The 13,078-nt window shown below is 43.6% G+C and overlaps 1 protein-coding gene across 1 annotated transcript in view; it reads left to right on the plus strand.

Moving 5' to 3' along the window:
* XPO6 (exportin 6) overlaps nt 1-13,078 on the plus strand; it is a 38,604-nt gene that overhangs the window by 2,148 nt on the left and 23,378 nt on the right. Inside the window, exons 3-6 of the mRNA XM_057407941.1 lie at nt 2,380-2,577; nt 5,343-5,502; nt 5,896-5,973; nt 11,485-11,938. Coding sequence (XP_057263924.1) covers nt 2,380-2,577; nt 5,343-5,502; nt 5,896-5,973; nt 11,485-11,938 — 890 coding nt within the window. The remainder of the gene's footprint in view (nt 1-2,379; nt 2,578-5,342; nt 5,503-5,895; nt 5,974-11,484; nt 11,939-13,078) is intronic.

The following is a 13,078-nucleotide window of genomic DNA, read 5'->3' on the forward strand; positions in this document are numbered from 1 at the left end:
TTCCCTAGCAATAGTCTGGGGTTTGGTAAGAGTCACACCTCACCCTGGTCTGTCCCTGGCCTCTGTGTTATGTTCTTGGCTGGCTGGGCAGACTGAGCTCTGCTCCTACATCAGAGGGGGTTTACACCCTTTGCAGTGGCCACTTTTTAGGTGGAGCAAACAACTCTTATTATGAACCCACATTGCTGATGGTGACCTCTTCACTTTAAGTGTCCACTCTATTTATCTGGACTTGATCTGCAAACTGAATCTGGTTTGCCTTCCTTTTAAAAGGGGGTAATCATGACAGAGTGTGGGAGTTGTTCCCTGTTCTGGGGGTGGATGTCACACAGCAGCACCATGCAATAATTAAACTGATTTTTATGAAGATTAAAGCATGTTTGATTACTGAGCCTCTGCTTTCCCTCTGGGAGGGGGGAGTAGTACTGAAAAAATAATTGTGCCCATAACTAAGCAGAATAAAGAAATCATTGTCCAAGTGTAAAGTGAGGGACATAAGTCTAAAGATCAATGAGAGATTAGGATCTCACCACTGACAGCTTGAACTGCCAAAGTTAATTACTGGAGAGCTGCCCATTCAACTAGTCCTCATAGCAACTCCATCAGTCTTCAAGTGTCAGAGTACCGAATTTCAGTAGAGCGTGTATGTAAACATGGGAATTATTCCCAAAACATTCATGAGAATGTTGTGTTTTCCAGAGTGTCTAGGAAGTTAACGGTGGATCTGGAATAAAAATCCCATGGCCCCCTTCCAGATGAACCTTTTCACTTCTTGCTTTTGGAGAAGAGAGCATCTTCCCAAAAATATTTCACAGGTGGAGAAAGCTGCCACTTCGAGGTCAGAAGAGTAGGACAAAACTCAGTGGGCGTTAAATCATGAATGTTAAAACTAAAATATCTTCCAGTTTTATTGGGGCTTATGAAATTCTTCTTCTGGACTTGCAGCAAGAAACTCTCATTTGGTTTGGTTGTCATTGTTTTTAAGCAGTAACTTCTGGATCCTTCTCTGTGAGAGCACCCAGAAAGCAACCTTTTTTAGGAACTTAATGTGTAAATGTACCTCTGTATCTCTACACTCTCAACTGGTACCTCTGTACAGTAAGTCTGCACTGTGAAATGGATCTGCTTTGACTGCAAATAATCTTCCATTATCTGCAAGAAACCCCTTTGCAGCATCTCCTGCTTATAGGTTCCCCAAGCTACCTGCCTGCAGATGGGTACAAACGCCTCAGTAGCAGGTCGCCTCAGTAAGTTGCTCTGAGAGGCTCAGCTCCTAATGCTCCAGAGCCCTTAAATGGGATTGTAGCATGGCAGGAAGGCAATTCGCAGCTCTGCCTTCTGAAGGATTTTGTCTGGCTTTAAGTGGACTAAAAGCTTTCAGTTAAAGTAGTGCCCTGTCACTGCAAGGCAGTCACTCTGGTGACCTTCCAGCTTAAGGAGACCCGGGTGGCATCAGAGTCATCTAAAACTGAACTTGCTTCCCCTCTTTTTTTTCTGCTCCTTACAAGACTATGCTTCCCCCTTCTTTCACGGGGAAGTTCTAGGCATCCAGGATTAAGGTGTGGTGGAAATAATTTATAGGCATGCCAGACCAGTTCTGCTTGACTCAAACCCAGTTAAAATCGCAACATTGCTGACACTTGTCAGTTAATAGAAATTATGGTGTTTTCCAGGAGCAGCAATTCGTGGGGCACTGAAACCCATCTTGTGTGAAACTCTCCTGTTGGAGGGCTTGTACAGACCTGATACTCTTGTGGTGGGGGTGGGTTTTTGTTGGATCTCGAGCCTACATGCAGTGTGGCTTGTAAAGTTCAACAGGTTTTGTTCAGCAGCTTGAGCCATTGCTGCCTTCAGTTGCCCGAGTACTCCTTTAGGTAGCAAAGCTTATTCCAAGTTAGTGATGTGGCGTTTGCCCTCCGTGAAGCTGCTCTTGTTCTGCCTAGCTTAGTTTGCACACACTCTACATGTTGTTAAAGGTATCAGGGTTGGTACTGGGCTGCTGAGCTATTAAAATGTCTTAAATTTGAGCTCTTTGCCCAGTGAGATAGGTGTTGGAGCTCTAACAGAGGAGAAACATCTGTTTAACCTGCTAATACCCACGCATTTTGTTCTCTGTAGGTCTACCCACAGCAGTAAAGAAGGTTGAACTACAACAAATATAGGTACTTCTCGGGCTTGGTCAGTGTGAGGCCTGGATGGATTGAAAGCTGTAACCTTTCCCCTGCCCATGCAGTGTGGCAGGGACTGTCAATCCTGGGATGTGAGATGCAGCTGCTCTGCCCGGTGCTCTGTCCCTGCACTGTGTCCAGTTCTCTTGATGTTTAACTCAATGAAGCAGGTCTAAGATGAGCTCGTTTGAGAGGTCTGTTTCTTTTCCAGAACCTAATCAATAAGATGTGGCTTGGGGTCCCATCTCAAGACAAAATGGAGATCCGCAGCTGCCTGCCCAAGCTCCTTCTGGCTCACCATAAAACTCTGCCTTACTTCATTAGGAACAAGCTCTGCAAAGTCATCGTGGATATTGGCCGGCAAGACTGGCCAATGTTCTACCATGACTTTTTCACTAACATCTTGCAGGTAAGGAGTTTATGAAGAGAAAACTTGTATTAAACTTATATTAATTTGTGGAGAGATGTTATTTTGTTTCCTTGAATATCAACTTGACAGAGGTTAAAAAACTATAAAAAGCAAAATTGCTTCTTAAACTCATCTTCCTTTTTAATTTTGCAGATGAACCTTGGCTTCCTGCATAATATTTTTCTTGTGTTAATGTGTTTTGACAAAGCAGCAAGTATCAACTGCAGTTTGAATTTTAACTGTTTCATAATCATAAACTGGTTTGGGCTGGAAGGGACTGTAAAGCTCATCCAGTTCCAAGCCCCTACCACAGGTAGAGACACCTTCCACTCGACCAGGTTACTCCAAGCCCCGTCCAACCTGGCCTTGAACACTGCCAGGGATGGGGTAGCCACAGCTTCTCTGGGCAACCTGTGCCAGTGCCTCAGCACCCTCGCAAGGGAGAATTCAGGAGTAATTATTGAAAATTTAGGGGTTGTGGGTTCTTTAAAGGTAAAAAGTCAGTAACGCTATGGATGCATCACTGGATGATTCTCACAAATGAAGTTTCTGAATGTGGCTGTTGGAGATGTTTCACCTAACAGCCAAAGGTACCCTAAAACCTTTGGTGCCATATCATGTAAAGTCACTGGTGGAACGTTGTTGGGGTGTTTATTAAGAGGGCTCTTGCAGGAAGACCATAGTATGTATTGGAGGATCCTGGTTGAGACAGTGCCATTAGTTTGAATGTTGGTTGTAATTCAGCATCTACAGAGTGAAGCCTGAGCCTGGTGAACAGCTCACTGCCACTACAGCCTGAAGAGGCTGGTGCAAGCCTTGTCTTTTGGCTTAAGGACCTTGTTTCCATTTCTCTTAAAATTAGTCATAATTGGCATAAGGAGGCTGAGTGTAAACTGAAGTGCTGCACAGTCTTTTTTCTGCTGACAAGTGAAGTGATTGAATGCAGTTATGCCCACAGACAAGCCACAGGCAGTTATTTAAATAAATCAAAGTCCTTGAGTGTCGTTTCTTTAAGAGAAATGGATCTAGTATTAATTTCAAATTTAAAAATGTGCTCACCTGGCCTACAGAGCCTGTTACTCACTGGTGTAATTTCTTTTCAGACAGCTTTCTGTAGTCATGTAGTGCAACATGTTGCAGTTTTTTCCTGGGTAGTCAATTTGACAATGAGACAACTGTCTAAGCTTTGTTTTCACCTGAATATGAGCTGAAATGCTGTACTGGCTTCTACTTGCTTTGGAGGAGGTTATCTTGAGTGATTGCAGAGCCCAGTTTGGGACTCTGTTTTTCCTTAAGCCTCTCCTTTTGGACTCGGTTGCAGAGGAAAATGATCCTATAAATTAACTTCTGTAGCACGTTCCAAAAATACTCGGAGAAAGTGGAATTAAAACACTAATACTGACCTCCATGACTTCCAAATAATGAAGAGTAGCAGAGGAGCAGAATGAGTTGCTTTTGGAGTTGCAGGTGACTCCTGTCTCAAGACTTCTGAGATCATTTGAAGCAACTGGTTCGTTCTTTAGTATTAAATTGTATCCCAGTTCTGCAAACCTTCTATTGAACTGTTTGAGGGCTGGAGAGAAGTGACTTGGACTGTTGTATTGTCATTATGCAAACACAGAAAGTTCTACTTTGTTTAAAATTACTGAAGTACCAGTCTATGGTATTGCTAAATTTCCTGGTATTGTCAGAAAATACTCTGAGAGAAGACGATTCAGACTCTTCGCAACTTCCTAACAAGTTGTGCATTTCATTTAATTCTTTAGCTGTCTGCTCCTGTGCCATCATGCTTCCTTTCTGAAAGCCATTGTGCTTCCTTTCTGAAAGCCACACTCATGCGCTTCTAGACCAAGAGCTTTTGGATGGGCATTTTTCTCTCATGTGTAGCCTTAGCAGTGTTAACTCAGCCTGTCTCTGGCTTGGAGGGTCAGGGAAATTAGGACCCAAGTCAGGCTGTATTGCAGAATTTGTTACTTCAAGGATCAGTTGTAGTAATCGTGATTGGCTTTAGTCTTCTTTTTCCCAGAGGGGGTAGTGCATAAACCATTTTGGATGTTCCAGGTCAGCAGTGATGAGCAGTGCTGTCTTTCAGCTGAAAATAAAACTTTGTCCCACTTGAATGTGTCTTTAATAATCACAGTGGCTACCAAGGGCAAGAATCCCTTTCTCCAGTCCTCTTCCTGCATGTGGTGGAAGTTACTGTTTTTAGGGGAAATACGATTTACAGTTTGAGATGTGATACAGAGGCAAGGAGAGGTTGGATCCCTGAGCTTGTTCTGGTGTCAGCTGATGTTCGCTGCAGCTTTTTGTCTGCATGGGAAGGGCTTTTTAGTGGGATACTGCTTGGCTGCTGGTGCAGGCTCCTTAGCCCAGTGTGACTGCAGCCCTGTTACATGGTGAAGCTGCTGGTGTTGAGGCAGTTCTGAGAAGTGATGATGTCAGCAGAAGGCAGTAAACAGAAGCAACAGACTGTTCCTAGTAAACATGGTGAAACAGAGAATGGGTACAGTGACATTAGGAAAGCTCTCTTGAAACCCCAGGGATTCCCATGGTACTTAACTGTTGCAACATCATAGATTAATGTCTCAGGAAATCAAATATTTGCAGTTCTCTTCCTTCAACATACAGCACTGCAAACTGGGAACTGATACTCCAGTGGTCTTGGAGCACTTTGTAAACTGCTAGCAGTGTTGATAATCCCACTTGTCAGCTGAGTGCTTTACAGAATGCTGTCATCCCATGTTGCGCTCATGTTTTCCCCTCAGTTAATTCAGTCTCCTGTGACCACTCCTCTGGGACTGATTATGTTGAAAACTACTTCGGAAGAGCTGGCATGTCCAAGGGAAGATCTTAGCGTGGCCCGGAAAGAAGAGCTCCGCAAGCTGCTCCTAGACCAGGTGCAAACAGTGCTTGGGCTCCTCACAGGTAGGAGTTACTGCTCTTGAACCTTGAAACAAATATCCTTCTTCACCAGGTTTAAGATGCCAGAACATTCTGGGTTCAGTGAAGCAACATGTTGGCAATATATTGGCTGCTCCTGTAGCTTGAGCATTCAACTCTACCTTTCAGCATTTGGGTCAGCTTACAATGAAACTACTCAGGCAGTAGAGGGGCTGTATAGCTGCATATCCCCCTCATTATTAAGAGGGATTACGTGTATAAGCGCTTGGTAATTTTCTTGAACTCGCTAAGAGAAGACAGTGTTCCTTGTCAAAACACTGAAGATGTGTTCTACCAAAGTTCCCTTGCAGTCTCCAGTATGTTTGTTGATCTATCCGTCTCTTAGCAGGCTGTTCTGAAAAACCTCTCTTTGGGCAGGTATTTTGGAGAGCATCTGGGACAAGCACAGTGCTACTGCTGCCACTCCACCACCATCCCCAACTTCAGGAGAAAGTGGTAAGGATGGCTAAAGCTAGAAGATGATATTTCCATATACTTAAACTTGCAACATCAGGCACAGATTCTTTTCTTTGCTGTCTAATCTCTTGTAATAACACTTTCCTAGAGCTTTTCATAGGACAAAAAATTCCTGGTTGGAAAGACAAACCTTGCACAAAGCAATTTCCACTGCAGGAGATGCCCCACAGAAAATGACACTTTGTTGTAAAGTGCACATATAGCTTCTTTTTATCCTCAGATGGCAAAAAGCTTTCTGAAGTATCAGTGCAAAATACTCTAACTTCAGGGATTTGGCTTTGTACTCCCTGAATTTTAGCTGTAAGTGCATCAAAAGCCAAAGTGGAGCAAAACTGAACACCTAACTTAGAAAAAATAAAAGGGTGCCTAGAACATTGTGTGTGTGTGTGTATGCATGTGTGTGTATATATATATATATACTGAAAGTTTGTTTTCTACCTATTCCTGTTGGTCTTTTGCATGGGTATTTAACTTATCTAAACTCATTTACATACATTTTTATAGTTGCCTTAAATAGAGAATTTATTTCTATGTCTGTATACTTGGCTCACACTTCATTTATACTGTTAAGTCTAAATAGGGGGTGGATGCATTAGGGTCACCCCAGGCTTAATGCTCATCTTGATGACTACCAGTTTCTCTTGTGCCTTGATGTAACATGGGTTGTTACTTTTTGCTCACCCAAGCATTATCCAGCAGACTGTGGTGTCTTTGTTCCTGATCCTTGCAAAGCAAAGCAAGGAGGAACACCAGGATGCAGTGAAATCATTATGTTGTTTGATCTTGGCTCTGCCTGCTTTTAACAAGGAAAAAGAAGGGCTTAGGGTCAGAAACCCAGTTGTGTGTAGAAAGGCTTGTGGATCCAGTACTTCCTTCTCCACGATCATGCCTATACCCACTTGTGCTTGGTGCTGTTCTGTGAGTTAACACAGTTGTAACTTTGTCTCTCTTGTCTTTGGGACCTTAAACAGTTAATTGAGAGTTGCAGATCACTTCCTTGTGGCCACATTGCACTAGTAGCTTAAAACAGCTGCCTGTGCTAAGCTTTTGTTGATGTTTTGTTGAGTGTTAAAACTTTCACGTTTAAGTTTGGGTAGAACTTCAAGTGCTTCTTTCCTGTAGAAGAGCTTGAGGCACTTTTATAGTTATATACAAAACATACTTATGGGAAGAAATATTTCCATATGTTTAGATAGGGTGGATTTTGCTGTAGCTTGCACAAGTTTAAAAGAAATAAAATAGTAACAGAAAAAAACAAGACTTGTGTTACTTGGCAAGAGTGAGTGTGCTGCAGGAGTGCAGGCTGTACCCACCCTGGCAGCAAGAGCCTCAGTGCTTTCATAAGATTGGGGTCTTCCATGGGAAAAAGCTGGTTTATGTTGGTGTCAGCTGCTGGTCCAGTTCCTCGGTGGCCAAGGACTCTGTGTTGGTACAAACCAGGTTGGGTTGCTTGGTGAGACCAAGTGTATGCTGCAGATGCTGGTTAATGCAGGTTCATCCAAGGCCATGCCTGCAGGAGAGGGTGCTGCACCATGAACAGCAGCTTCCAGAATTAAATGGAAAAAACTAACACTGTTTTGGTTTTTTGAGGTGCTGGTAACTTAAACTGATGCAACCCAGAAAATCTCTTGTTTTGTTGTCTAGAGTTGTAGTAAAAAGTAACCAGTGGAATGAATTCTGGGCTGATTGCTGGTGGGAGCCTGTGCGAGGTGTCCTCTCAGCTCCTCAGTGCATCACTGCATGGTGCATGTGCTGAGGTAGCTTTTCATCCACCTGTGCATTCACCTTGTGACTTTAGATTACAGTTCCCAAAGTGAAAGCATGCTCCATTTCTGTTCTGGGTCTTTCCTTTCTCCCCTTTTAGGGAAAACAAACAAACTGCACACAGCATCTTTTCAAGGTAATTGCTAGTAATGGAGACTGCACTGCAATTCCTTTAGCAGTTCTGGCTTGGTTTCACTGGGTCCTCTTATGCAAACTTGTTTATTGGAAAAATTCTCTGTTTTTTTTTTGTGCTCTGCCTCAGCTACTCTCTCCGTGTTAAAATTGGTTGTGATTCAAGTTCTTGAAGTCCAAAAGGAAGGGCACTGCATACTTCCCTCTCATCCACTGCTTGCTCACTTTCTGGTTTCATGAAGAACTATCTTAATTTTCTTTATTAACCAAATGTCCTTTGGGTGGCTATTTGAGGACAGTTGAAAAATCCACAGTGGAGGAAGAGCACTGATGGAGCTGCTAACATGAGTTGCTAACATGGAGAACCTATGAGGTTTAAAGACAGATACACAAGTCTGTAGTGGTGGGTGGCAGTCCTAGCGTTGCGCATTTATGTGTCCTTACTTGCAGGCAGAGATGAATGTGTGATTGGAAGGTGAACTATAGGACAAACATGGGTTTAGTGAAACTGACATTAAATTCTGCACTGGAGATGTTAATTGTTTCTCTGTCCTTTAAGTCTGTGAAATCTGTGAGCTGACCAAATCTTTTTACCCACATAGCTATATTTGAGTCTCATTCGTGCAGCAAAGGATTCCTGTTTACTGCTGACACTTAAACTTTTTTTTGTTGCTTAGATGAGGCCACCATCTTTTTCTCCTTGTATTTAGATGAAATTAAAGGTGCTCCAAAAAGGAAAGTGGGCTTCAGAGTTTTTATAAATATATAATATCTTCCATCAGAGCCAAAATCTCTTTAGGAACTTGGAAAAGCTATGCTTCCTGTTTTTGTACAGGGAAGCAGAGTGGTTACTTGCAACTCTTGCATAGTTCTTAAGTAGCACTTAGAGACAATGTTAAATGCATTTCTCATGCCACTTTAGCAAAGGAGCTCTGATAACATCCTGTGTTGGGAAACGTGAATTTCTGCATCAGTGTAGAATTTACTCAGCAATAATCTCTTGGCATCCAAATAGCTGTGCATGATTTATAGCTCTTTCTTTGTCAGGCGTATGCAGTCGCGTATGGTGAACAGATGAGAAGCAGAAATGTTTGCTGCTGCAGAGTTGTGCAGAATAGCCTCATTCCAGCTCCTTCTGAGAGTTTTCTTCTTGTGCACAAATACATTCGATACTGTAAATTTATCACCTCTTTGCAAAGACAACAGATACAACTTAAAATCTGAATTTCAGTAATTTAACTGGGTGCAAAGCACTGACTGCTATGAGTTACAGAGCCCAAATTTACAGTTTCTGGTGCTGATGGGTTGAAAGATGTCAATCTTTGATTCTCATTGATTTTTGTGGAGCTTGCTGGAGTGGACATTTGAAAGAAGCATATCTGCTTCTGTAAAAACACAGTGCAAGCAGCTGTCACACTGTAGCCTATGTATAGTTGTGGATGACACCATGGGGGCTGCTTTCATGTAAAGACTAAGTGCAGGGTTATCTAATTCCACCAAAGCAGCATGATGCCTTAAGTTTCTGGAGCAGAGCAGAAATAAACAACAATAAGGTATGGCAGGGAGTTATGAATTTAGTGATACACAGCATTGATCTTGCTGACAAATGGAGACTTAAGGGGGATCTGTTCACCATGCATACTCCTGAGTGCTTTGGAAATAGCTCAGTAAATCATACCTGTTATTTTCATACTACTGGTGCATTGGGTCATTTCACTTTCCAAAGGAAAAAAAAGAAAGACTACTTGGGTTTTCTGTGGAGAACTTCACATTCTGTAATGTAGCAAGTGCCTTTGGATTTCTAAAGGTGAAGACGTTTGTACTCCAGAGTATTGAATAACCTGGGGAGGGTGAATAAGTTTTCAGAATGTGGAAGCCTGCAAGTTAGCCGTCAGCTTCTGTGGGGAAAGGCAGCTGACCTGGTGGTGTCCACGTGGATTTCTGTAAAGCTTTCAACAAGGCTTTGTGGCAAAAGCTTTAGGAAAGCAAAGACCATCAGGGATAAGGAGTCTCTGGATCATTAATACATTGGGTAGAAGGCAGGAGACAAAAGGTGAGTGGAGATAGTCCCCTCTTGCCATGAGAAAGGATGTCACCTCTGGTATACTGCTTGGAACTGTGCTCATGGACATACTTGTTAGAGACTTTGGAATAGGTCTTAGTAAAGAGACAAGGAGGCTTGTCAAGGGCATCAAGATGGTCAAAATGGTGAGGAAGGTGTAACTGAAGACCTATATGAAGGTCTTGTATGTCTGTGGGCAAATGGAAGGTGAAACACAATGCAGATAAGTATAACCTGTGTTTGGGTTATTCTTTCTGGGGGGGGGAGTGTGTAGATGTGTGTGTGTGTGTGTGTGTGTGTGTGTGTGTGTGTGTGTATATATATATATACATACACACACACTCATCTCATGCCAAATCACAGGTTCCAAACTCACCTTCAGTATGCAGAACTCCCTTCTGAGTATTGCACCATATGATTCAAAAAAAAATTAGGTCAGTAGCAGTCAAAAATAGCTATCTGCTACAGTGCTGCATGGAATTAAGGTTCATCTGCACCTTGAATAGTGGCTGCAGTTATGGTCTTCCTTTATCAATAGGTGTAGAAATAATAGCTTCTAAGGCAGTAAAGGTGATTGAGGGTATTGAATGGCTTCCATATAAGTAACAAGAAAAGTGGTACTCTTCACTCCCTCAGAGAAATTGAGAGCAAGGAGCTGCAGTAGAAACCTACCGAGTGATATGTGAATGGAAAGAGATGATTTCTTTTCCCTGTTTGGGTACAGAAGATAGGAAATGAAACAATCAGCTGCCAAAGCCCCAAACCAAGCCTATCTTTGCATGATGTATAGTTAAGCTGTGGAACTCTGTCACAGAATGTTGCAAACAACTGAGTTTATGTGGCTGCAGTTGGAGACTAGATAAAGTCATGGAAGGGGGGTCCCTGTCCATGGCAGGGGGGTTGAAAGTAGATTATCTTCAGGCCCTTTCCAACCCTAACCATTCTGTGATTCTAAGATAAGTCCTGAGGCTGTGGAGAATCCTTCAAAACCCTGCCTGGCTTCAGAAACCTTTGTAAGGCGAGTTGGCAGCTGGGGAATGTGGTCTGTCCCTGCCTGGGCTTTTGGTCACTGACAAAAGGTACCATATTTTTATAGTAGGCTTAAGTAGGCTTCTTAGTCTGACTCAGAACATCTGCTCTTACATCATCCACAAGCTGTCACATGCAAACAGACGCAACTCTGCCAAGGTTCAGTGGATGTGCCAGAGAACTCATGCAAGCTTACATCAAGGATGGTTGACCTAGTGTGGGGGGTGAATTTATCCTAAATTCCTAAAATACATGCCATGGCACTGCTGTTTTCCAAAACACTGTGGGTGTGCTTCCCAGTCTGATCTGGTGTGAGATCTGATCAAAACTACTGAATCCCTGAAGAGAAAAATCCATAGTTCATCTCAGACAAGTCTTTTTGCCCTAACCTGCTGAATGCCACAGGCTCTGATAGCTTTTGCTTTATAGCTAGGGCTGGTCAATTGCAGCTTTTGAAGGGAATTGCCTTGACTTACAATGCAAGTGTGTGCTTTGTTTCCCAGGTGACCTGCTGAGTAGCCTGTTGCAGAGTCCCAGTGCAGCCAAACTATTGAACCAGCCAATCCCCATCCTTGACACAGAAAGTGAATACGTATGTTCCCTGGCGCTGGAGTGCCTGGCACACCTCTTCAGCTGGATCCCTTTATCTACTAGTATCACTCCATCACTCCTTACCACCATTTTCCACTTCGCTCGCTTTGGCTGTGACACCCGTGTTCGGAAGATGTCTTCTGTCAATGGCAGCAGCCAGAACTCAGTGTTGGGACAGGAGCGTGGCCGCCTTGGTGTTTTGGCTATGTCTTGCATCAATGAACTGATGTCTAAGAACTGTGTGCCTATGGAGTTTGAAGAGTATTTGCTGCGGATGTTCCAGCAGACTTTCTACCTCCTGCAGAAGATTACCAAGGAGAACAATGCCCATACGGTGAAAAGCCGGCTAGAGGAACTGGATGAAAGGTAAGAGCAACCAGCAGCTAAGTAGCTGTGCTAGGGCCTCTTGTTTTCTAAAGGACAGTCTTTATTACTTTGTAGTCATGCATGGTGTGTCTAATCACCTTTTTTTCAGAGTACTGTGCTGAGGGAGGGAGACAGAAAGGTAGGTGCCCACAGGTAAGGTTCTCGTGAGGGGCTGAGTTTGTTAAGGGACCATGGTGGCACACGTTGGTATTCTTTCCTGTCCTCTTCCTCCCCTTTCCCCTCGTTCGTTACTGTTTGACTGCAGGTCTGAGGTGGCACAAGAGCTGAACCTGCCCTTCATTTAGTTGTAACAGAAAACAGAAGAGGCTCAGTGAGGTAAAGGCATTGCAGTATCCCCTTTCCTGGTCGGTATCTGCCTTCTCTGCTTAAACTCATACAAAGAGTGGGTAGATATTCTACGAGTCATGACTCAAAAGAAAATAGAAGTAGTTTTCTACCCTTCACTGATATGTGACAGTTTCCTCATTGCTTTTTCATTTTTACTTTTTTGTTTTTTAAACACCACCAAAAGACAGCCTCAGAAGCTCCATTCATGGCAGCAGTGAATGGCTCTGCTGCAGGGCTGTCTGGCTTGACAGGAGGCAGCAAGGAAGACAGAGCATCTTGGGAGACTGTGCTGTCATTTTCCAGACTGTTACTGCCACCTTTTTTGCCTAAATCAGCTTAATTCTTTGATATCAGATAACCCTACTCCATAGAATCTCAGCCTGGTTTGGGTTGGAAAGGACCTTAAGGCTCATCCAGTTCCAGCCCTCTGCCGCGGGCAGGGACACCTTCCACTAGACCAGGTTGCTCCAAGCCCCATCCAACCTGGCCTTGAACACTGCCAGGGACGGGGCAGCCACAGCTTCTCTAGGCACCCTGTGCCAGTGCCTCAGCACCTTCAGTGTCTTGCTGTTGTGTTGAGTGGTTGAATCCACCTGTTTGCAGGGTGGTGGAAAAGGTGAGGGCTTGGAGGGCTTGAAGGCTGCCTGTTGTTTCAGGCTCGCCATGGAGAGCCTGGCAGGCTGGGGCTAATGGTGGTGAATAGGTTGTGACTGTGTGAATGTGCTCGGTGTCGTGTTACAGATACATGGTGCTGCTCTATAAAACTTGATCCCCAATGCAACTAGGACTTTG

Source organism: Pezoporus wallicus, unplaced genomic scaffold (assembly GCF_028554395.1).
Source record: "Pezoporus wallicus isolate ANWC-B61680 ecotype Strahan unplaced genomic scaffold, APGP_CSIRO_Pwel_v1 contig_4012, whole genome shotgun sequence".
In the NCBI taxonomy this organism is placed as follows: Eukaryota; Metazoa; Chordata; class Aves; order Psittaciformes; family Psittacidae; genus Pezoporus; species Pezoporus wallicus.